This window comes from Homalodisca vitripennis, chromosome 4 (assembly GCF_021130785.1).
Source record: "Homalodisca vitripennis isolate AUS2020 chromosome 4, UT_GWSS_2.1, whole genome shotgun sequence".
Taxonomy (NCBI): domain Eukaryota; kingdom Metazoa; phylum Arthropoda; class Insecta; order Hemiptera; family Cicadellidae; genus Homalodisca; species Homalodisca vitripennis.
Genome location: NC_060210.1, coordinates 191,615,723 through 191,640,814, shown reverse-complemented (window position 1 = coordinate 191,640,814; position 25,092 = coordinate 191,615,723). Strand labels below are relative to the sequence as shown.

Below are 25,092 nucleotides of genomic sequence, written 5' to 3'. Positions count from 1 at the left end.
TGAAAATTCAATGTTTATCAATAATCGAGTCTGGCTTTTTAATACACAAAGAAGTTCCTTTCACTAATGTCGTCATGAAGATAAGCTTCCCACCATAGTTATATTATGTGAACTTCTGTGCAGTTAAAAAAACAATTAATAAAGATAAAAATTGTTTATAATTGGGGTTTGAATTTAACTTTCTGAAGGAAATTATTGAAAAATGTGATTGGCATGGTCTAAGACGTTAATTGGGACTCGACTTGGGATCTGAGATAGAAATAACGATGGTCCAAATCCTGTCTGTGGCCTTAGCACGTTTTACCAGTGCCTCGAATTCTCTCCTAATTCTGTTTGATGCAATCCTCGCACATGCCCATGAGGACGGGCAGAATTAAGCTTAAAAAAGACCTTTCCTAAAAACGTAATGGTGGTACAAATATAAGTAGCATTTTACTTAAAATTATAAAGTAATAAAATAGATGGTACACTGGTAAAAACTATGAAATTAAATGGGATTGTGAATATTTGAAATGAAACAAAGGGAAATATTTTAAATTTCTAATATTCTTGTAAAGTATAGAAATAATTATGTTTGGAGGAAATTAAAAATCTAAGGAATATTTTAATGTTAAGTGCTACAGCTTAAAAATAATAGAAACAAAAGTTTTATTAATCATACTATATAACACCTTTTGGAACAAATTTAAGTGTGGATTTAAAGATATATCTTTATGTATCTTAATATTGATTGAGCATATTGGAATGGGCTGGAAACCATGATGAAATTGTAATTTATTTCTGGCAAATATGCCTAGCTATGATCCATGAATATATTCTCTCCAGAACATTTACAAAATTATAAATCATTGCGTCTTGGACGCAAATGTAAAAATCATAATAAGCAAAGTACACAATGAAATAACTTAATGTATCCCACATTATAATGGTTTTAAACGCTTTAATAAAGATAACCATATTTTCTGTATAGAGCAAATTAAAATACTGGTTAAGAATCACTATCACGGATGGATATTTCACATTGGAACAAATGAAGATTTACAGAATCTAAAGATGGATCCCGCAGAGCATCATTGTTGACTGTGTAGGCCTACGTATCATCATTGATCATTGAGACATTAACAACAATCATTGGTAATAAATTGAATAGCTACGAACGGGGCTTCCATATGTTTAATAGGACTTTGCAAAAGGTTTTGACTGATTAGTATACTGTTTAAAAGGAAACTCTAAAAGAATTTAGCTTAAGGAGAAAAACTCAGGACAAAAATCTGGGGCTGATACAGACCAAACTTTTTTCAGAAACTACGATTGAAATTGTTGTGAGAAGCTCATCAGGTTCAACAGGAACAGGAAGTATTTTAATAGGCTCCTTTACAGGGCACCTGAGGAAGCTGGTTTAAGACTATACGGTATGCAGATTCTGACAAGATGGGCAAGAACACTCTATTATCTAGCAACCTGTGAAGCTTTAGAAGAAGAAGAGGCAAACTCCTAGGCCGGTACCAAGTTGAAGCAGAGGATCTACCCATTCTTGAACTCATATAAGTGATCAAATTCCTTGAAGAGACAAGGGTGGCAGAACAACTATAACTTGGACTTTCTCCCAATAGGGTAAGTTTAAGGGTATTGAAGCACTACAGATTTATAAACAATAACGATGGTTCTCGCAGATTAGCTGACTACGTACCAAATTCAGCAAAGCTTAGCGCCAAAAAAGAATTGTTGGAATGCACATATTATTTCTTACACGAGTAATATGTCGTACTGTTCGAAACTAGTTTTATACTACAGTGCTTTAAGTAAGAAATACGTTTATCCTTAAAGACTTCCATAAAACACAGTTGGATTATCTCTTATACTTGAGAAATCGGTAAGTAACGAAGGTAATCTGTTAAACCATTAAAGATTGTTTGTTTACTACAAGATTGAAGAAGAATAAGCAGTGGACTCTTGATAGTCCGGCGGTTAGGGAGCAGGGGATTGAGACTACCAAAGATTACCTTTATTATTTTATTTAACCGTATTGACCGCTTAACTCAGAGTTAAAAATTGAAAGTGGTGTTCTATTTGGTGATCGAGATTATAAAGTAAACAATATAGGTATTATTTTAACGAAAATACAAAAATAATGTTATCTAAAAGTACAAAACTGGACATGATTTAGCTCTTATGTGCTATACCGATGCATTCTGAGTCGGACTACCGCGGGTGGTGGACTATCAAATACCGGACTATGAACTGCTAGACTATAAATGCCGGACTATCAATTGCCGGACTATCAAACGACGGACTATCAAATACCGGACTATGAAATGCTGGACTATAAAATGCCGGACTATCAATTGCCGGACTATCAAATGACGGACTATCAAATACCGGACTATGAAATTCAGGACTATCAAACGACGGACTATCAAATTCCGGACTATCAATTGCCGGACTATCAAATGACGGAGTATGAAATGCCGGACTATCAAGAGTCACCTCTACTTTTGTATTCTCCGTTTGTAGTATTTCAACCACATCATTGTTGTATATAAGGCGGATATTACAATGAGTTTGTACCAGTTGCTGACTGAAGGACAATCAAAGTACAGGTAAATGGTGAAGACAAGATGAGTGAAGGTGATCATGAAAGTTCATTATCCAGAAGGTGACTGACCTGGAGCTTGCCTGGGGGGGAGACCACGAGGAAGATCCGCATGGTGGCCGCCAGGAAGTTGTGGCGGTCGTGTGCAGTCGTCTCTGGCATCATCTCTTGCCGCCCGCGCCGGTCTGCCCGCCGCCTCTCCGAGCCGCCCCCGGTCCCGACACCGCGGCGCCACCCCTGCGGAGCGGCCTCCACCACGCCACCGCTCCCGTCACATCCCCGACACAGAGTACGCTCACAGTCACTCACAAGGGTTGCTGTTCACTTCGCCACTAGCACACTCTTCCAAAGTCATTTCTCTCCCGCAATTTTACTTTTCCACACCCTGAATTTCAATGTTTTATGTGAAATTTGGTTAAGACCTACACAGATGGGGGACGGATTCCATTTCACTACATCATGACACTAAACTCTATCCTAAATGTCACTGTTCTGTCGAATAATCGAATGCTACCTTAATAAGCTTCTAATTCATATAAAAAAATTACATCGTTACGAGAGGTTTAAATCTTTTTCATGGCTGTTTAAGTTATTTTGAAGTGTTTTTGTCCCGAAAATGTATTTTGCTTTCAAAGGAGAAAGGGTATGATCCATTGAATTGGGATCATTACGATCAAAGCTTGAGTCGTTTATCAAGTTTCCCCTGTCCCTAGTGAACCCGCCTGTAATTCGTCTGTCCTCTGCTTTAGAATCTGTATGAAAGAGTCTGTTCAATTTCTTTCAAGATATAACAGAGAACAAAATGAACTTCGTGTAGATAAAAAGAATTTTTTCCAAATTGGCAACACTAATATTAAAATATGTCTATTCGCTCAGAAAAGAGTTAAAAATGTGCAATTTAGTTTTAAGTTTGACTAGAATATGTCAAAAAAAGAAGTTTTCATTTTGAAGTGCATGGAATTTTATGTGACCTTTTTTAATCGTGTGAAATTATACTGTACCAAACACTTTAAAGAATTAAAATATCCTATTTGGAGTTTTCCTCATTATTTAATAAGTTAAATACGAATTTTAATAAATTAATTATTAGTAAATGTAATTTATGATAGTGCAAATTTAATGAAAAATAGTTTTTTGCCAAACTTCGTACTTTAAATTCGTGTTAGTTCAAATACACAATAAATAGTGCACTTTGTATAAACAAACTGATAAGTATTAACTTTAAAATCACATCGTATTTCAAGTTACTTAATCCTTAACTTAGTGTTCGTCTACACGTAAAGGGTTTGCCCTTATTTTGCTCTTAAAACTGTACTTATCACAATACTGTTTAAGATCAAATGTTCATTATTCGATCGCCAAAGTTTTCCTGCTCATGCCGCATCGAAACATTGACACGATTAAATTCGTGTTTTTTATCGAATTCTCATTAATTTGCATTCTCAACAATTGACATTATTGTTTAAAACCAAAAAGTACGGTATAAATAATTATTTTTAGCAAACATAATATATAAGAGATAACAATGTTATATATCAAGGCATTATGTAATTAGGAATTATTCAGAAGATCTGTCAATTTCACTTCTTTTGTATAATGACGTGTTTTTTCTTCTTGCACAAACTGCTGCAGAAAAATGGAGCCCTCTTACTATTGAGGTACAAATAACATTTAGAGGCTGATGTCCATTGTGGAAGGTCATCATCATAAAATATCCTTCTAGACAACTTTACATTTCGGGTCATTGAAATATCTTGCTATGGTTCAATAAGTACTCAGTTAAATTGTGTACTCAAAATACTAAAGAATGGACTCGACCATATCTCCTGAAAACTATTTTATGTGACTGTTAGAGATCGTAATAATAATCAAACCTGCGAAAAACCTGTATCATGATGTGTTTATGGAAGGTAAGTTCCAGCACCCTTGTAAACATGGTCTTCAGGCAACAAGCGTTAACCGACGATAATGGTGGCATAGTTCAACAACAACAATTATAATAATTAAGTAATAGAGTATATCAATCTATTTTCAATTTTTTCTATTTCTGTCTGATACAAGGAGGTAGAATAACGTCACACAACGTGTTACGTAACAGGCTTCACTGAATTTGCTTGCAACATTTCAAATTTATAGCTCTTTTCAATCTCGAGAAGCCCTGCAGACAAATATACAAACACACAATCGTACAGAAAAATTTACATCCCTAAGCGGTCAAAATGGAAATTTGCCAGCCTATTGAGTAATGAGCTTCAATGAAGTTCAGCCAAATTCCATAGTCAGATATGCACCTCAACATAGAATTAATTCTTTTCTATTCATAAATGAATTGTCATGCAAAATATAAAGTCTGCACAGATGAAATGTCTCACAAGGTATTTTTGAATAGGTTTCATAGCCGTAACGGTACACTGAAATCACCAGCTTTGAACACGGATCTTCCATTTTCTTATTTTTTTTTTATTTACGAATTAAGTTTCTATTAGTTAAATTTCATATGATTTGTTTAAACATCTATTTATTCTCCTTTTTTATTATCGTTGTCATCGAGGTTACCCATAAAACTAATCTAGAAATATTCGATGACGCTCAGCCAAATCCCATAGACAAACATGAACCATCATCGAACTCAGTATTGCCTATGCAGAAATAAAGCTTCACGCAAAAAATTCAAATGTATAGGTTGGGTTATTTTCGAGACATATCGAGTGGACGGAAATGAAATTTTCCGGTCCCTCGATTAGTACTTTTCGATAACGCTCAGCCCATCACAATGTATACAAGTACTGCCCTAAACAATTAAGGGCATAGTAGAAAATGAACAATAAATATTGTTTATAATAAAACTTTAGTTTTACATATTTTACTGAATACAATAGTAATAAGAAAAGTACGATGTCGATAATTTTACAAATAATAAAACCAAAAAAGTAACTTCAATTAATCCATACCGCGTCACATCCATGTCCAGGAAACAGAAGCGGCAGCAAAGCTTTTAGCGGACTGTCAGAATCACAACTGGTAATTTGACGTAACGGCGGGAGAAGGAGTGCATTCTCGCTGACAGACAAACAGAACCCCATTTAACTTAGAGAGATCTTCCGGTATCATCATCTGTTCCATTGATATTTAGATAACTAGATATTAGAGATTTTGACGATAAGATAAAACTTTGACATGCGACCGCGAGTTAACAAAATCTTCATAATCGTTTTCATTATTATTCTGCTTAATCCTTAATAAAATAGCTCTGTATTGATTTTAAATTTATAATTCAATTATTCAAAGGGCTAAATTTTGAATTTAAAATTATTAGGAATTTTCTATACTTTAATTATTAACTGAAATACTTGTTATTCGGACAGGTATAATAGCGGAAAAAATGTTATCCTAGTCAATAACAACTTTGTTTTTAGACAGAATCCTGTTTTTGGGAGTGATTTTTAATGGAAGATGCAAGGTGCTTTATAACGGAAAGGTATAACACAACGTTTCCAGGATTGGAATCTATCCTCTTCGTCAGGTCGAAGGAGGGTAATAATACATACAAAATTGATGAAGAGGATAGATTCCAATCCTGGAAACGTTGTGTTTTTTGTAATATATATACGAGGTGACATATATATACCCTCGTATATATATACAGGGTGACAATTAAGTCTGGAACCTCTTTTTTAATTTTTGAACCACAATAGAAAGAAATACCAAAGTTCACACGTGCTTACTGGTGATAGTAACGCACACATCTGCCCAATTACCGACCGGATAATCCCTTTGGGGGACGGTCCACAAGGAGTCAGACAAAATTCTTAAATGGCAGCATAGGTCAAGTTTGGTATCAAATTAAAGTTCTTACTTAGCAGAGTACAATGCGGCAAACCGGACTTCAAAAGGTGGATTCATTCAGTAGTTTATAGCTATTTGAATTTTAAACCAATTGAAGAATGTAAATTATTAAGTATTACAAGTAAACACCAATTTTTAAGTACCTGTGATCAAAGTAAGTGTTCAAAATGTTCCCCTCCCATCATCTGACAATGTAGTAATCAAATCCAGGAATCAATAATTATTACCAATAACACAACTACTGTAAAAATATGAAAGTGGCAGATAGAGTCATACACAGCATCCACAGAGACTTAACGTTTGGCCAGGTATTATAGGAAATCAAATTATGGGCCCATTATTTATCATGGTAATTTAAGTCGTGACTCGTGTCTAGCAATGCTCCAAAATGAGATAATTCCTGCACTACAAGCTGCTCTTGGTCGACAATTTCAAAGAATTTATTTCCAACGAGATGGCGCGCCACCACACTTTGCTCTCCTTGTTAGAGAATACTTGGATACAATATTCCTTCACAGATGGATTGCAAGATGTGGTGGAGTAGAGTGGCCTGCTCGTTCCCCTGATTTATCTCCGATGGATTTTTTTCTTTGGATAATACCTCAAAGATAAAGTTTATCGTACTAAGCCTCGAGATTTGGCGCACCTAAGAAATCTCATAGTCCAAGAAGCTCAAGATATTCCTCGTGACTACCTTCAAAATGCAGTAGATGGCTTTTACAACCGCCTAGGACATTGCCAGACAATGGGAGGGGAACATTTTGAACACTTACTTTGATCACAGGTACTTAAAAATTGGTGTTTACTTGTAATACTTAATAATTATAAACTGAAATACCTGTTATTCGGACAGGTATAATAGCTATAACTACTGAATGAATCCACCTTTTGAAGTCCGGTTTGCGGCATTGTACTTTGCTAAGTACGACCTTTAATTTGATACCAAACTTGACCTATGCTGCTATTTAAGAATTTTGTCTGACTCCTTGTGGACCGTCCCCCAAAGGGATTATCTGGTCGGTAATTGGGCAGATGTGTGCTTTACTATCACCAGTAAGCATGTGAGAACTTTGGTATTTCTTTCTATTGTGGTTAAAAATTTAAAAAAGAGGTTCCAGACTTAATTGTCACCCTGTATATATATATATATATATCGATGGTAAATGTCTGAAATCCGGTTATCCATCTTTTACCTGCCCTGACCTTACCCAATCTCCTAACCGTATTGATGATAATACAATACCTCTAATCCTCTAACTATTTCATTCCAATTATGAGAATAATCTTCACCCTTTTGTTCCACTATCAAATCTACGAACTCACAGTAAATCCTCCTCTTTTGAAAACCCTGATCACACTATTGTCTCAATGGTACTTTTTTCTGATGTCAATAACATCATTTTATTTGTTAGCTAATAGGGGAGTGTCAGAACTTAAAGATAATGGCGCTGCTTGTGTTTATGAAGTTATCATGCAAATGATTTTCCTAGCGTTAAAAATAGAACACCTTAATCCAAACCCGTTACACAAAAACTGTTTGAACAGATTAAAATAATTATTTTTATTTAAAATGTTTTACGTTTATTTTATAAATCAGATAAAATTCAGATTTTAAATCTCATGCTTTTTAATAACAATTTAAAGAGGAGGATTAATAAAAATCTACAGAGGAAGATTAATAAGAATCTAAAGAGGAAGATTAATAGGAGTCTAAAGCGATACTATAACTAAAGCATTAGTAGAGCAGCTAAGACATGCGCATAACAGCCTAATTGTAGCGCCATGTGCGATTGAAAATTTAAGATAAAGTCTCTGATATCAATGTTAATAATTCTTATAAACTTGAAATTAACTTAATCATTAACAAGATCTTAATATAATCTTATATGTCTTAATATAATATATCTTATGATATTAAGATAGATTTCCACCGCAGTTGATAACAGATCTGGTATTTTGAACATATCAGACATTGCCTCTGACCCTTGATTGCCTGTGGAAGCTGGATTTTTTTAAAATTTCAAACTTATATTTTTCATTTGTACGCAGCATTGATTGGAAAATTATTTTTAGAATTGGCCATTAATATTAGGTAGGAAATACTTGTTTATTGGCCACTACCAGGAAAGGCTGGTTCAAAGCTGGCTTCCACTTTTCCCCGAGGAGACATGACTGAGATTAATACCCTGAATACGTCCTCATGGATCTTGGCAGGAGGCTGCCACTACCTCCACCTTACCTATCCAGAATATCTGGAAAAGAGCGCAAAGGTCCTCTTAGGACTAAGTGCAATTTTTTTAACTCCTTATCCTAAAAGAGCAAAAATGGGCTAAATAATCGTATATTCCAATCTAGAAGAGCTCACTTCTGGACGGTTTATACATCCCAGTGGAACCCAATCTGGTACAGCAAAACCCAGTGTGTCCATATGGGTGTCTAGAAGCAGCACATCATTGACATCAAATTTTGAGGTATTGAGAGAAAATGGTTGGTCGGTAGGTCTAGTTTATTGTGGAAGGTGACTGTTGGAGAGGGTAGGGGCTTCCGAAATGTTAAACAATCGTCCCTTCTGCCCGCTTTGATTGGAAGAGTCTGGAACAGAGCGATCTGCCTTTATTCCTAAATAACATAATTTAGATACAGAGGCGTCGCCAGTCGATGGCACGGGGGGGGGGCAAGCTGATATGGAACATGAGAAAAGTATGATAGTGGTCGACAGATTCTTTTTGATTCGGTTATTAAAACGTAATTTTCGACTGTTTTTGTAAACTTCTCGACCAGTATAACAATGAAAATCTTGTAAGTTTCCATGAATATGTTTTCTGTACACACTCATCATGGCCAACTATTGAAAGGATTTTCACCCATAGTACTTCTTAGCCACGTTTTTATTCTAGATACTAATTCGCCATGGTGGATGTTACAAGGAATCTCGACAGATTACGATCCTTATCCCAGACTTACCCATCCTGAATATCCTGTCCATCCAAAAACAGCTAAAGTCATTTTTGGACTACGCCCAAAGGACTACGACCTGATTTTTGGACTACGACCTGATTTCTCAGCTTCTTGTCCCAAGTGAACAACAACCCACCATATGGATAATTATTATATCAGCACACATGCTCAGAAAATAATTAGAGATTTACTAAGGGAAAGTCCAATTTTTACAATATCATGTTTTACAATAAAGTAGAAACATCGCTGTGGTTTGAGAGTGATATAAGGTTGGACCGAGGGACACTTCCGTGGTGGGTCCTGCATAAATAACATCATCACCAGCGCCAGCCCTGTGGACTGCTCGGTTCTAGTGTGACCAATCTGTACTTCCATCATGAAGTCCAAATTGTATTTGTTCTGTGTTAGCAGGAATTATTTTGCACAAGGGGTCCAGCAATTTCTACCTAACGGATTAACTGTTATTAAAGTTCAGTTTTTTAATTGGTCACTTTATAATGTTGCTTTTCCTTTTAATGAGCGAATGTTATCTAAATAAAATCCCAAGTGGCTCCAACTAAAAAGTTTAAATTGAAGAAGTTAAAAAAAGGTTTCTAAGATATGGATCTTTTCATATTCACCAGCAAATTTATGAAAGTAAAACGTTTCATTCACTAACACATTTATTTCACAAAATTTAATTTACAATTTATCAGAATTTTTACTTTTTAAGTAGGTTAATGGTTGATGTGAATTTGTAATTATTATGTGCATTAAGAAATAAAGCATCACATTTCGAGGACTAGAATACGTCCTTACTCCTCAGGTGTCACAGCCTAAGGCTTCTGCAAGGGAAAAAATAACTGGTAAGTTCGTTTCCTTCTCTTGTTAGGACGTTTATTACTTTATTTGAGGTACGTTCATTTACTACTGTAGGAAGTTTAGAAACGTGTGGAATAGAGTTTTTTTTTTTTTTTTTTTTTTTTTTTTTTTTTTTTTATTGAAGCATACTTATGTAAAAAGAAGTAAATTTAGTCAGTGCAAATGGAAAGATATTTCGTGTAAAGTTAAAGAGAAATTATGTTTATGTTGTATCCGAGTACAAAATGTGACCACCAAGACCCATTAATTAGCACTAAAAACCTCAATAGGTGACTATTAAATATTTTTAGTAGCGTGTACTACAATTTAAATCCAAACAAAGTGTTTTTTTAACTGCATATACTTGGGATTAGTAATGTTTTAAAAATGAAGATCCTTAAATAAATCATGTGCGTGGTTCCTAAAGGAAACCTTTTACAAAGTGATTCGTATCACACCGCCTACAACTGTTCGCTCTCAGGTATGACTCCATGTAAACGTTTACTTTCAATGATTCAAATTAATTTTGGAGATGGAGATGTCATCCAATTACTTACCTCAGGATTTTCCGTGATGACGACGAAAATGTGTGGTGCACTTATTACGACGTGAAGAAAGCAAAGTCACGGGTAGCAAGATTTGTTTTAAAAGGATTGGATCCAATTTTCATAGAAGATCTCTTCCTAATCGCAGTCAACTGAGTTTCGGTAAAACACTGTTGGAAACGGATTTTCGGTGATCTTCGCTTGCTTTGTGACAAAGTCCATACACATTGAGGTTTGTGACAGAACCTTCATTTTGTTATACCAGATACCCATGAGTAGCAGCATTCATGGAAAATCCAAGAAATCCTTCAGGGTTCAACGAAGTTAGGGCTGAGAAGCCCTCTCTAACACAACCTAGGGACCAACGACTTAGAGGTGACTTCCGAACCACCACCAATGGCCGGGCAGGCGAGCTGCTTGCAAGGACAGGATCGCTCAGCGGTCACCATCCAAGCAGCAGCCACGCTGCACGTTGCTTGAATCCGTACCCGCTACACCATGGCATTGGGAACTGAAACTTGAAACAGCAAAGAAATTCAAATCATGATAAAGTCATTCTAAAGAGGGATATGAAAGCTTGAGTTTCAACTAAAAAGACTCTTCCATGAAGAGATTAGTGTTTGTTAATTAAGCACAGCACACGTATGAACATTAGATGCTTCAAACTCTACTGTCGAGTTTGCCTGAGTAATGGCGAAACTTACACAACCCACCTAATGGAATGGCAGCGGTGTCGTTTATCATTTGTGGTAATGTTTTTTGCTAGTTATTTTATGGAATTACTGTAGTGAATATGACCTTTTATGATTGCACTCGTATGCACAGATGACCCTTTGAGGGCGATTTTATTCTCTAGAATCTGTTTATTTTAACTGCAATTGACGATGTTATTACTATTCATAAAAAATGTCACCTAAGCCTAACAAATCGTATACATCCTGTAACATGATTCGGAATTTCGATCTTTGAAGCCGGCTCTGTTCAAGTTAGTCACTTTAAGTTACTTAGGCTTATTAAGGTGGTGCAGTATTTTTTTATTCAGAATCACAGCCCTTTTATGTCTTCTATGAAAGCGATAAAAATACGTTTGGATATTCCACGAGGAATTAGAAACATTAGAAGTAGAATTTTTCAGCAATATTACAATCAGGGTTAGAAAAGAAATGACATATGGAGATAAAAGTGTGAATTTTGAACAGTATTTTAGAAATTCAGAACATTGCGTATTTTGTAAATTATTTATGACGTAATAATTTTTCATTAATTTATTGTAAACAATTAGCACCTATGTCCTTATACATCTTTCTTTGAACTTGATTTCAGGATGCCTTTAAATTTCTAAAAATTCTTTTTTCATATAACCTCAAACTGTTTACATATCTGTCCTGTTTTGAGAAACACATTTAAGAGGACTGAGACACAAAATAAAAAAATGCACGTCCAACCTAACAAAGGTTGCACCACTAAACCCTATAATAGTTCTAATCTCCAAGCTGCATTACACAAAATTTTATTTTCCCTTGCATTCTTACTTGTTGACCATGCAGTTTCGTGCACAACACGGAAATTTAAACCTTAAATACTATTTAGATTAATTCATTGAAACCAATATAGTCAGTCGCCTGCAACGCGCTTATATATGAGTGACTACAACAGACCGTATAAAATGAACATGACAATCCGCATATATGACTGCTATGAGATTTAATATGACACCTACATGTCCCTGCGGATCAGAGATGGAGTGCTCCCTAGCAATACATATTATATGACAGGATATTTCTGCTCTCTAGCACTCTTTTCGTTCTGTCACGATCGCAATATTAACCGATGTGGAAGTGGGACGCTTGTAATAATCTTATTAGAGATGAACAAAGCGTTCAATATTAATTAAATTTGTGCTACGACAGATTGTTAAATAAAGAAAAAAAAGTCTTGTAATTTTGTAATACTAATGGTTGAAGATGTATACAAGAGCATAACAGTATAGTCTAATATTTCCTTTTTTTATATAAACCGATTTTTAAGTCTTCCAATATTTTTAATTTTCCAAGTCTTTAAATTTACGAAACTTAATCTTTTCTAACTCTATACATTGAACATTTCAAAATACCTCGTAGCCATCAGCATAACTTAAGAACTTCCAACGACCTTCAAGTCCCTGCACAACACACAGCTTTCTTCCAAAAAAGTCTCCGTTACAATGCAATTAATCTGTTTAACAAACTCCCTATGCACCTCAAAACAGAGTCAAACCATTTAAAATTTAGAAAAGGCTTAAGTTATTTCTCCTTTAAAAATCTTTTTTACGTCCGTAATTTCCTGACTGACGGATAATTTGGGCATCCTGGTAGTTTTATAATATGTTAAGTCGTTTTTGTTATTTTATTGACGATTTTAATCTGTTGTAAGAAGTTATCTAACGTGACCAACGCATGAAATTGTGTTACTTTTGTTGAATAAACAAGTTATTGAGTTATGTACATGATTTTTGCCATTTTCAGTAGTATCTTACTAGTTATCAAAGCACTAATAATTCTTAACCAAAAACAAGATCTAAAAGTAAGAGGAAAGATCGACAACGGATCTTCATACGTTTTTAACTCAACCTTTCCACTGTATCCCAGAACCTTTTATGGAATTGCTTCTTCTATTATGCCAAAGAAGTGCTTTTTGCATTGTCGCTGGTGTCAAAGCAGTTCAGATGGTTGTGATAGACCTCACTTGTTGTATGGAGTGTTCGTAATTTGCTCTCAATGGTCACTTCAGTAAAGTGCGGTGAAGTGTGCGCACTTCAAGAATACATCAGACCTTTCTGCCTTTGAGGGAGTTTGGGAGTCAAAGGTAACAATGTGCCCCAGTTTGATCGGCTCTACTCTGAACTGTCCATCGCAAGTTGGGTCGACCCATGCTGCGCAAATCTGTGTTACTTTTGTTACGTGATCACTTTGATGTGTTACGCTGACAGGATTTTCACAGATAGTGTCATTTACAGTATGGCTATTGTGAGCAACAAAGGAATTGATAACTGATTTCACGCTGCAAACTACACGACGTCAAAGAAGAGGAGTCTGTTAAATATTTAAAAAAATACTTGTATTGGCTGAACTTTAAAAAACCTATCACTAGAAGGGCTCGTAAAATTTAATTTTGGTGTGTCTATCTGACTATCTGTCCGTACGATATCTCGAGGACAAATTAGTGGCGTATACAGGGTGTACCAGAACGCTCTATCAACCTTTTCCGACATGATTCATTGTTGAAAGACAAACAAAGTAAGATATTGAAACTTTCTAACACTCAAAAACTTATCATTAATAAACTAGGGGAGGAGTGTAACAGTTCTAGTAAAATTTCTTTTTTTTTCAAACTAACCTCACTAAGAAATGTATTTACCTTATTTATTAATTACTAATGTCCTTTCGTGTTATTCTCTCCTTTTATTCGTAGTACTTATGGAATTAATTCATGTAAGCAAATTAAAAAGGAACCAGAAAATTAATTTGTTGTAATGAAACATTGAAAAATTAGAAAATTATCAATGTTATATAATTCTGATAGTAATTTTTAGGCTGTGTTTTACTTGTTGTTATTTATTTGTTTGTTGTATAGCTGTTTTAACTTTTTATTTATTTGTTAGTTTATAGCTGTTTTAATTTGTTATTTATTTATTTAAATTTAAAATAACATTTAAATTGTGACGTGACTGTTTGGCAACTTCATGTTTTGGGTACCAAATTATCCTTATCTGGACTTGTGCTAGTTTTCATTTTTATACATGATTTGTGTCGATGCTTGTGTAAGCTTTATGGCAATAAACTTATTCTTATTCTTATTGCCAAAAACTCCTATGTAAATAAAATTTCCCGACTGTACCGCTTAACGAAATCATCCGAAATAATTTTAAAATGGAGGTATTTTAAAAACTTAAAAACAAGTTTTATAGAGTTATATACACACAAAAACAAAATAAACATATGTACGTTACTATTACAGATTTGTATTGTTATTCCTAAATTTCGGAAAAGTACCTACCTAAGACTAATTTAACTTTTTCGGAACTTTATATATTGTAGAGCAGCGTGATACGGACATACAGACTGGCACTTACAGAGTCCAAAAGATGGAAAGTTACACCAAGAAATATTTAAAATTGCATCGACTTCTCTGTACTATTTCACCGATCTAGATGTGAACATTAATGAACTGGTGAGGCGGAAGTCCCCTATTAGCTGTCTTAATGAACTGCATTAGACAAACTGGGTGAAGAAATTATTTTAGTCAATTTGACAAGGTGCCAATGTGCCAAGTAATGTAGGTCTGGGCTGGCATACAAATGCTTGCCCGGTTGTAGAAATAGCTGTCTGTCTGTTTACCTTCGCGGAGATCTGCCATCGGGGTGTCCTAGTCTTATTCAATTGAAGATCGAGAAAATATTTCATGAACAAAACGCCATAAAGAAGTAAATTTTTTTTATTAAATCCGAAAAGTGTTTCAACGTACCTACGAGGATTTATAAACAGAAATCTTAGTAATTAAGCCCACATACATATGCATATACTTAATATGCTCTAAGTTAATGTAATAATTTATTTATGTATTCAACGTTTGCACTATTCTTACATTAACAAATCAAATTACTGTTCAGATAAATCTGTATTATACTTTATAATGTCTAATTTAATTATTATATTCATATATGAACTGGACCTAGCAAAAATACCAATGATAAAATAATAAATTTAAAAGTAAATTGAATTAATTTAGCAATTAATTAAAAATTTAATATCATGATAATGCTATGATGAAATTTAAAACTAATAACATACATATTTATCGAAAGCAACAGTATGAACTATAAAGCAATAACAATAATAACTGAATAATAATTTCAATAATAACGCAAAAACAAGGCTGTGAATAAAGGAAACAGGATTTTTCCGGACATTTGCCATCGTTTAGTGAAACAAAAATTCGGTAACATTAAGTTTCGAGATCTATTATTATTCGAGAGAATTACGTATTAGGTTGGTTATTTACCTGAAGAAGAGATCAGATTGCAGATCTCGAAACGTAGTGTTACTGATTTTTTGTTTTACTGAACGATGGCAAATGTCCGTAAAAATCCTTTTTCCTTCACAATCCTTCCATCGTCAAACATAACTTCAAACAATGAACTACGACTAAAGTAATACTACGAATACGCAATGAATAATACGCATAATCATGTACTAAAAGCCTGCAAATAATAATAAAATTAGTATATTATAATCAGTAAGAAAAATAACATGTAATGATTTATAATTAAATACATAACAAAAGGATAAATAACTATTCTAGGATGTCAGTGTTGGTATCCTGGAATCTGAGTTTTCTATGAAACAAGCTCAACTTTATAACCGTGTGACAAAAAGAAGGATATCGAGAATTTTATTGTATTTGCCCTTTTAATTGTGTCCCTTTCACCTTCAACATTTCCTGTCCTACTCTATCTGTATTTTGTACAATATATTTAATTTTCTGATAAGAATTTTTAAACAAACCTTTCTTTGCATAAACAACTAATTTTAGGTAGATTTTATATCAAACGCATCAAAAGTGTTTTGTACAAAAATTGTGGGTATTTATTGCAATTGTCCTCGTGGTATAATTCACCTCCTAAGCCAAATTCCAATTCCAATTCCAAAGTATTTTATAAGTTATAACGCGGTTGGTGGAAACTGTAGACCCAAAAAATTAAAACAAAATTTGACCTTATAATTTCTTGGCTAAGGTCATTAGCCAGCTTGGTACACCATTTCGATGAAATATTGCGGATTTACAAGTTTAAAAAATCACAACTCACTCCTTATTTATGGACTAAACAAATTAAAAACTAATTTTAGAGTACATATATAGCTTTCTAAACTTTTTTATACACATTTTTTGTCCTTGAAGATGAATTGAAATTAAAGTATGAAGTTTTCCTAAATTTGCCGTCGTTCAGTAATACAATACAATCAGTAACTACATTAGTTTAGTCATTCACCTGAGAAAGAGATCAAATCGCAGATCTCGAAACGTAGTGTTACCTATTGTATTGTGTAACTGAACAATGGCAAATGTCCGGAAAATCCTGTTTCCTTTATAGTTTTTGTATCTTGAATGGTTTTCAAGAGTATATTAAGGTAACCTTCGTGTAACTCCCATGAGAAATAAATAATTAATATGACAGAACCTATTCCCTGAGCTGGAAAAACTTTAAAGTATTATTTCGATTAAGAGATTCTACAATTTTTGTAAGGTTTGAGTATCTATAAAACTGCCCAATCAATAAACTGATTTAAACACAGTAATCATGAGATTAATTACTGTACCAACGCTCTCCAAACATCACTTTTAGTTAACTAATGCTCGCTCGAATTAACACTAGAATTAAGCTAATTCAGGTTAATGTAGAATTCAATTAATATGTATACCGTACGTTAATAATTGCGTGGTCAGATTTATTCAATCCGCACCGTAAAACAATATAGACTTAATCGCCGGTAATAAATGGTATTGAATTGAAACGGTCTCATCGATCGATGATAATTTCTCTGCAAAAAATTAATAACTTTATGCCCTTTGAATGCTAATTGAACCCGTACAATATGCCCTTTGTGGACAAAAAGAGCAGCCAACGGGTTTAATTGCTATCAAACAAACGTTTTTAAAGAAAGCAGAGCTAATTTAATTTGGTTATTCAACAACACAGTGGGTGATCAGTTCTGTAAACATAACGCCGTGTGTTTACAGATACTTCATTAACTGTCTGTTTCAACAATAGCATGATCACAATTTACCGTTTGTTGTATAGATGCGATGAACGGGACAAAGTAAACATTGTATAGTTCTACATTTTACATAAAAATTCAATTAATCGCCAGTAAAGTTTCGAATGAATACTAAAAGATTAAATTTATGATATTTTCAATTCGTATTTTTTAAATGTTAAATTCTTTTTTAAGGATGCATTAAATAATCACTAATTAATATCTTAGTTACTTATAACTAGTTTAATACTTAATTAATCGTATTTCCGTTTTTTAAACAAATAAAACTATTTCTTCACTGCTTACGTAGATTATTGCTGCTACATTTTCACCTTGCTTACAGAAAACCCAATATTTAATTTTATCGTAGATTTCCAAAAACCTGTCCTCGTCGACTTTCTTAAATTGTCTGTAATAAACATACTTTATTGATGAAGGATAATGATCCATTAAAAATTATTATTTGTGCTTCCGTTTTTCCAGCTGCTGGGAAACATTACACAAGTATTTCGTGAATAAATTTAGAAAAAATAAATTTAAAAATTGTCACTTGTTACATTTATACATTTTTCTGAAATATAAATATAATATTATAGTCTAATATGAACAATATGAATTATAATGTATCTCTGTTCATAGGTGATTGGATGCATCATTTAAAAAGGGTTATAGCATTGTAAACATTCGGCACTATTAAAAAATCAAATAGAAATGACAATGAATTGTGAAAGTTGGACAAAAATGCTGCACGTCAAAGAACGAAAAATAATATCTTTTGTCAAGTTTATCTTGTTTTTTCGTAGATGTGATGTTTTCTTTTAAATGGGAGTTCTATCTACGCAACGTGACTTTTTAATCAACTGTACAAAACGTTTTTAAGGGAAAACAATTCAAACCATATCGAAAAGTTGTATTGACCGCCCGAGAATCGAACCCGAGACCTCTCGTTTAGAACCTCAGCTATTCCCCTACGCTACGTCTTGGTGTTGATTTGTTAATCACTTTTGTGCGCTCAACCTTTTTGTCTTTGGTTTCGACACTTGAAGAAGTGGGTAGATTTCAGGTCTTGAAACGTAGCGTAGATTCTAAAAATATGACAATCATAGATGTTGACAATCTTGTCCTTTTGAGTCATATGTCAAGGGCTTGAAACAAAGTCACAGGAGTGAGTTCAAGGTCAATATGCGATCCTCTGTTTCCATAGTTTCCTGCAAGACTGCAGTGTATATTATCTGTCGCATGTTGCAGGACAGTGAATAGGTGAAACACCTACGACCCACATGACACATCCGGTTCCGCAATCCGCATAGATAGAAACCTGCACTCCACATGAACATTACAGGTCAAACAAAACCTGGGGGTAGTGCACAAATTACCATAATACAATACGTGTAATCTACAAAGATGTAATCCGATTTCATTGTTACAGCCCGAGTGTGTTCACAGGTGACTGCTCGATCACGCGATCAGTCAGCTGATCCTCAGAACACCCACACGCACACGCACGCGCCTCTGCGAGGTTAATCAAGTACAAAGCCAATCAACACCGCTTTTTGTGTTCACACTTCTGAGAAGAATCTATATTGGCTTTTACTGAACTTTTTCCTTTATCAATAAATCTTTTGGAGAGCTTTTGGACATTGCGAGTCAACCGTTTTTCAGAGAATCCGTGAAGAACGATGTGACTCTTACAAATTACTGGCAGTTCTTCAAATATATCATAAGTTCTTTGTTTGAAGTTTATTTTTGACGATGTGAAGGAAACAGGGTTTTCCGGACATTTGCCATTATTCAGTTCACTTTTTGTTTCAACAAAAAATCAGTAACTCTACGTTTCGAGATCTGCAATCTGATCTCTTCTTCAGGTAAATAACTAACCTATTACATAATTACAAACTAGGTTAAATTAACAAATCATACCAAAGCGTTGTGACAAGCCTAATTATGTATTAGTTATGCCTAGTTATGTTTAGTTTGTAATTATGTATTAGGTTAGTTATTTAACGAAGAAATCAGATTGCAGATCTCGTAAAGTAGTGTTCCTGATTTTTTATGTCATAAGTAGTATGCAATATACTCTAGTTAAAGTTTGCTTGTATTACCTAAACGGTGGAATTTTCATTTCTACTATCTCAAGACAGAATAAGCGTATAAAACGTAAATGTCAGTGTTCTTGTACTCGTTCGAATGGTAATAGTCCAACTATAAGATTTTCATGTGCATCAATACAAACCTACAAGGCATCAAATAACTTTATGAACAAACATGGATGTGAAGCGTAAGGATTTTAATTAAATATAAAGTATATACATTAATTTTATGATGTTGTTTACTTTTTTTTTAATTTGGTTAATAGTGGTGATGAAACTATTAATTTACCGTTAATTTATTTATCTTTACTCTTTTACTTTTTTTGGAAATAATTTTAAACATTTTATATTGACAACAAATAACATGAAGTTACAATGATGAAGATAAAATTGTACTGTGGTTAAATATTTGGATTTAAATTATATCAATAACAAAAATCAGTAACACTACGTTTCGAGATCTGCAATCTGATCTCTTCTTTAGGTAAATAACTAACCTAACACATAATTAAATACTTAGTTATTTACCTGAAGAAGAGATCAGATTGCAGATCTCGAAACGTAGTGTTACTGATTTTTTGTTCACTGAACCACAGCAAATGTCCGGAAAATCCTGTTTCCTTCACAATTCCTTCCATCTTCAAAAATAAACTTCAAACAAAGTATATCAATAAGCCAGAAAATGACTTAACAAATCGCTACTCGAAACTTGTTTTATGTCCCTCATGCTTATAAATAATGGTTACAAATTGATTTCTGTCTAAATGTTGGACTTCTTAACAATAACAACTCATATTTAATGAGTATCACGGTGTTGAGCCCACAGCAGGCTATTAGTATATAGATGTATTGCTCATTATTTACCCGCTTTAATCACAAATCAAATTAATTTCAGGTCATTTTCGCTTCATTAAAATAATGCCTTTTGAATTAACCGTACTCAAATTAGTACATAGATCCTCAAATTTTTACATGTACTTTCCACAGTGTTTCCATACTCTTCGTAATCTGTTATATTTAACCTAACCTTCCCTGAATAAAACTTGTACTTGGGAGTTCAAATGAATGAAAGACTTAAATAAATTCAGTTTTAAACGCAAATTTTCGAATATAAATCGGATTCTGAAGTCTACTTTTAGTTCCTCCAACTAGGTAAAAGACTGGAACGATTAATAAATTTGCTGTTGAACCAGCCTAGAGCAAACTAAAACTCAAAATGTGTATTACCTTTAACAAAGTACCTTGCATGAAAAAATCATAATTTTTACTAGAATTTCGACGTTAATTCCACAATGCTACATTCACACATATATTTTTGCATTTAAATATCGTACTTTCGGCAATTTTCTTCACTGCCTATGTCAGTGTCAGTTTTGCATATGATTGGTCTCCCAATTATACGCCAAGAACTCGTCGGCATTATAGAATATCTTTGACACTAAAAAACGTTTGAATCGAGTCTTTTACGCCTTGGAGATTGATGAATTTTTAATGAAATCTGGCAACTTCTCGATAAATTGGACACCTGCGTACGAACGCAAGTGCTCATATGCTGCCGTTCTGTGTCTCCCAGTTCGGTAGCTGTCTCTTTCTCTTGTCTCATACCCGTGTACGTCTTGACCCTTGTTAGGACACATTTAGATAAGCACAATGAAACTGTCTTCAAAATGTATAGACTTGGCAAAGTCAACAGTTGCAACTTTTGGAAAGCTGTCGAGAAGACACTCTAATATTGGTGTTAACAATTATTAGAAGCTTGAAATATTTAGCATGTAACAAATGCATCAAAAATGAAATAAAGAAAAGTGAAGAATAGAGAAGAGAAGTCTATGAAAGACAATGTAGAGAAATGTTTTACTAAATTATGTAAAAGGGGTCATTAAAGAATTTACAAAGAGAAGAGCAACTCTTTTCTGAACAACATAAAATAATCATTTTTTACTTGCAGTTTCAGTCAGTAATTTAGTAATTAAGAATTAATGTGCCACTCGATATTTTATTTTTCCAATAAAGATGTCAGCCGTCAGAAACTTAGCGCTAAGAAGGTTGTGATAGAAATTTATTAAAAGCATGAAAATATCAACGATTTAATATGTCATATATTTAATATTTACAAACTTAGTAACACCCTGAAACACATAAATAAAAGTTAAATCCTTGTCAGCCAGTTAGGTAATAATTAACTATTCGATTTAAAAATTAATTTAAATTATTTACTGCCTATGATTACATAGTATAGTTAATATGTAGGTGCCCAGCGTTTGGTAATAAGTGTATTTAAACCTAAAAATTTGATACATCATAAATGTATCATTTGGAATTTTCAACCCTTTTGATACTATCCTATTTTGACCTCCACCATAACCAGCGTGGCTGACGGAAGATTAATTTATTTTATAGGGGAAAAACCTGTGCCGATCTCACGAAAACCTAGGATGTGTTCTGTAACCATGCAAATTGTTTTTCTGCTACCAACTATTCTTCAAAAATGAGAGCACTACTTCCTACCCATTGATTAGATTAGTGAGAAAAATAGATCATGTTCAAAATATAATTCAAAATAACTGTAAAACTCTCTCTTTATTGTACAGGGTCTACAACAAGGCTGGAACGGCATTTTACTTTTTGAACTATTGCATATAAAGAAACACATAAGTGCTATACCTAAATATCTACTTTTTCAAGCAAATACTAGTTTTTTCCATCATAATGGGAACGGTCCATAATGAGTCAGAAGTAAATCTACAATGATAGCATAGGTCGACATTATAAGGGCGAAAAAATGGCGGTGGTTTAAAGTTAAAAACTTGAACTTGTTGAATAAGCTTAGTTATCACTCCTTGTGCTAGATACCAAAATGAATTCCGAAAAACCTCGGAGCACAACATTTTTTTCCGAATTATGAATGAATTTACACCACATTTGGAGCGTTTGTATAGTATAGTACATATGTGTACATTTTAGTGGCTTTTACTTGCAAAAAATAAAAAGTCGTTCTCGGATTCACTGAAACCACCAGTGAAGCTATTAGAAGTAGGCTACGCCTTTCTCAATTGTTCCAGTTCACTTATAAATGTGACTCTATCAGCAAGAACTTAGCAAGGAAAAGATTTTGGGGGATTCAGACAACTGATATTAACCCCATAGTGGACAGACAGCAAGCCCCATTTTGTTCCTTAAAAGTTCCTTTGTTGATAACGATCTTTCAGCAGTACATGTCAGTAATACTGAATTAATTAAATAATAATAATAGTTTACTAAAAAATTAATTAAAGAAATTGAAAATTTGGGGGTCCGGACCCCTTGGATCCCCTCGCTGGCTACGTCCTTGACTACCAGTATTTTAGCCGTGTACCTCACTTATTATATCGACTAGCTTACACTTATTGAAACACAAAAAACACTTCCTTCACAAAATCCAGTGTTTCAGCTCACTCATAAATTATCACTAATTTGGCTCATTACCGTCGCGGTTAGCTTATTTTTTTAAGTTACAAAAAACACTTATTTCACAAAATCCGGTATTTCAGTTCACACTTGAATTTTTATATTATCGATGAAACATTTTCACTAGTGGAGTCGGGGGAAGACCGAAACAGGAAATTACGTGTCAGAGCTGATATATTACCGTCTACAATTATTTGTATCTGGGTGTCCAATCTGGAAATTGATTTTGGTAGAAGACAGTCTGTATGTCCTTTGATTCACATCATAATTCAATAAAGAATTCTATAGATTACACCACAACATAATGTGAGCGTTCTTGTACACAAGTATTTTACATGGCTTTATAGCACAAATTCAGTAAACATTACAACGTAAAATACACGCTTTGCAACTGTCTAACTTGAAGAACTATATTATGATAACAATGTAAGGTTAACTAAAAACATTATTCTCAAATGGGGAAATAATTATTTAAAATAGGTTTATGCAAATTTGGTTCAATTTTATCAAGAGACATTACACTTTGAATATTCGTAAATCCAGCATTTCAATAAATGTTATACATTCTTTAGTTAGTCATTTAAAATACAATTGACCAAAATATAAAAGTCTAAAATAGTTTTTGATCAATCCGCCATGGATTTTTATTTAAAGACATGTTTTGGGGCGTCAACACAAAATATGTTAAAATAATAATGTGAATATTTTATATTACGAATATTTAATGTGAATATTTAATGAGTAATATTTTATTGAAAACTTAACGTAATTTCTTTAGTTAAAATTCTTGAGCTTTTAGACTTACTTAGTCATTTTTTTAAATATTTATTTCATTCTTAAAAATTTTAACTCTGCTTATTATGTCAAACTACTGTAATTAATATGGAAATGAAACCAATGGTTATATTAAAAGGATATTAATTTACTCCCCAAAAGATCCGCTCAAGATTAAAACTACCATCTACTGAATCAACGTAACCAAGCCTTTAAACCATTTCAGAAAATAAAATCCTGGTATTATTGTTGTATTCAAGAGCTTTAAGCAAAAATGGTTTTCATGTCTGATTACTCGGGAATCCTAATCCCTAAAAAATTTAAAACTTTATCAAAATGTCGCCCTTCTCTGGTCATTTTTGAACATTAGTGTTCTGGAAAGGAATTTGATAAATGTTTCGGTGTTAATTGAACTCTTGGTTATATTAATAAGTATAATTGCCTTTAGAATGTAGAACGGGCGCTCCGAAACTTATAAGGTTCGTTTAACAATCACCTATTTCTTTTTAAACTTTATTAGTTTTGTATTTGAACACTTTAAAAAATAATTTATCTTCCAATAAAACCTACTTTTATTAATTTTAAGAGTAATTTTAGGCGTATTTTTAGTGTTTTAGTTGAATCTTGTAAACGGGTCCGTAAAAATTGCTCTAAAATAAGAATTTTAATAAAAATGTCCTTGAATTTTATTTCATTCGGAAATGTAAGAACCTTGTTTTCCTAGAGTTATGAATCTTAACACTCATGTCATTGCTGAAATTCTTATTAACAAACTAGCAGATACCCGCAATTTTCAAAATCGACGGCAATAGCTTTCTTAGTGAAAGCATTTATGGTGTAATATGATGGAGAATAAGTAAATATATCCGGTACACATTATTTCAGTATTCATTGTTGAGATATTCAAAACGTAAATAAAATTTTGGCTGGTTCTATTTTTGACTTTGTTGTATAACCGATGTAAATAAATATAAACATATAAGCCTAAAAAACCTAATTTGGTCAAAATTGTCAAATTCCGTCTGTTTAGATTAAATTTCTGTCTATGGTATTTCAAGTGCCATAGTTGAGTTTGACTTGTGCTCCGATCAAGAAAATGTATACCAACAAAAACCAAAAAAAGGTGATTTATTCCTCACTGGTGCAATCTAAAACAAAACATATTTAGTAACTGTTGTATTCTACATTACACTACTGATCAAGCA

At 33.5% G+C, this 25,092-nt stretch overlaps 1 protein-coding gene across 5 annotated transcripts in view; it reads right to left on the bottom strand.

The window, feature by feature from the left end:
- LOC124360830 (pleckstrin homology domain-containing family G member 5) overlaps positions 1-25,092 on the bottom strand; it is a 346,877-nt gene that overhangs the window by 96,089 nt on the left and 225,696 nt on the right. The window contains exon 2 of one of the 5 annotated variants that reach the window (XM_046814771.1): positions 2,666-3,015. The exons of 3 other annotated variants lie outside the window; for them this stretch is intronic. In XM_046814771.1, the coding sequence (XP_046670727.1) occupies positions 2,666-2,758 (93 nt within the window). In that variant the 5' untranslated portion in view covers positions 2,759-3,015. The remainder of the gene's footprint in view (positions 1-2,665; positions 3,016-25,092) is intronic. One more of the 5 variants, XM_046814772.1, reaches the window with a different exon arrangement.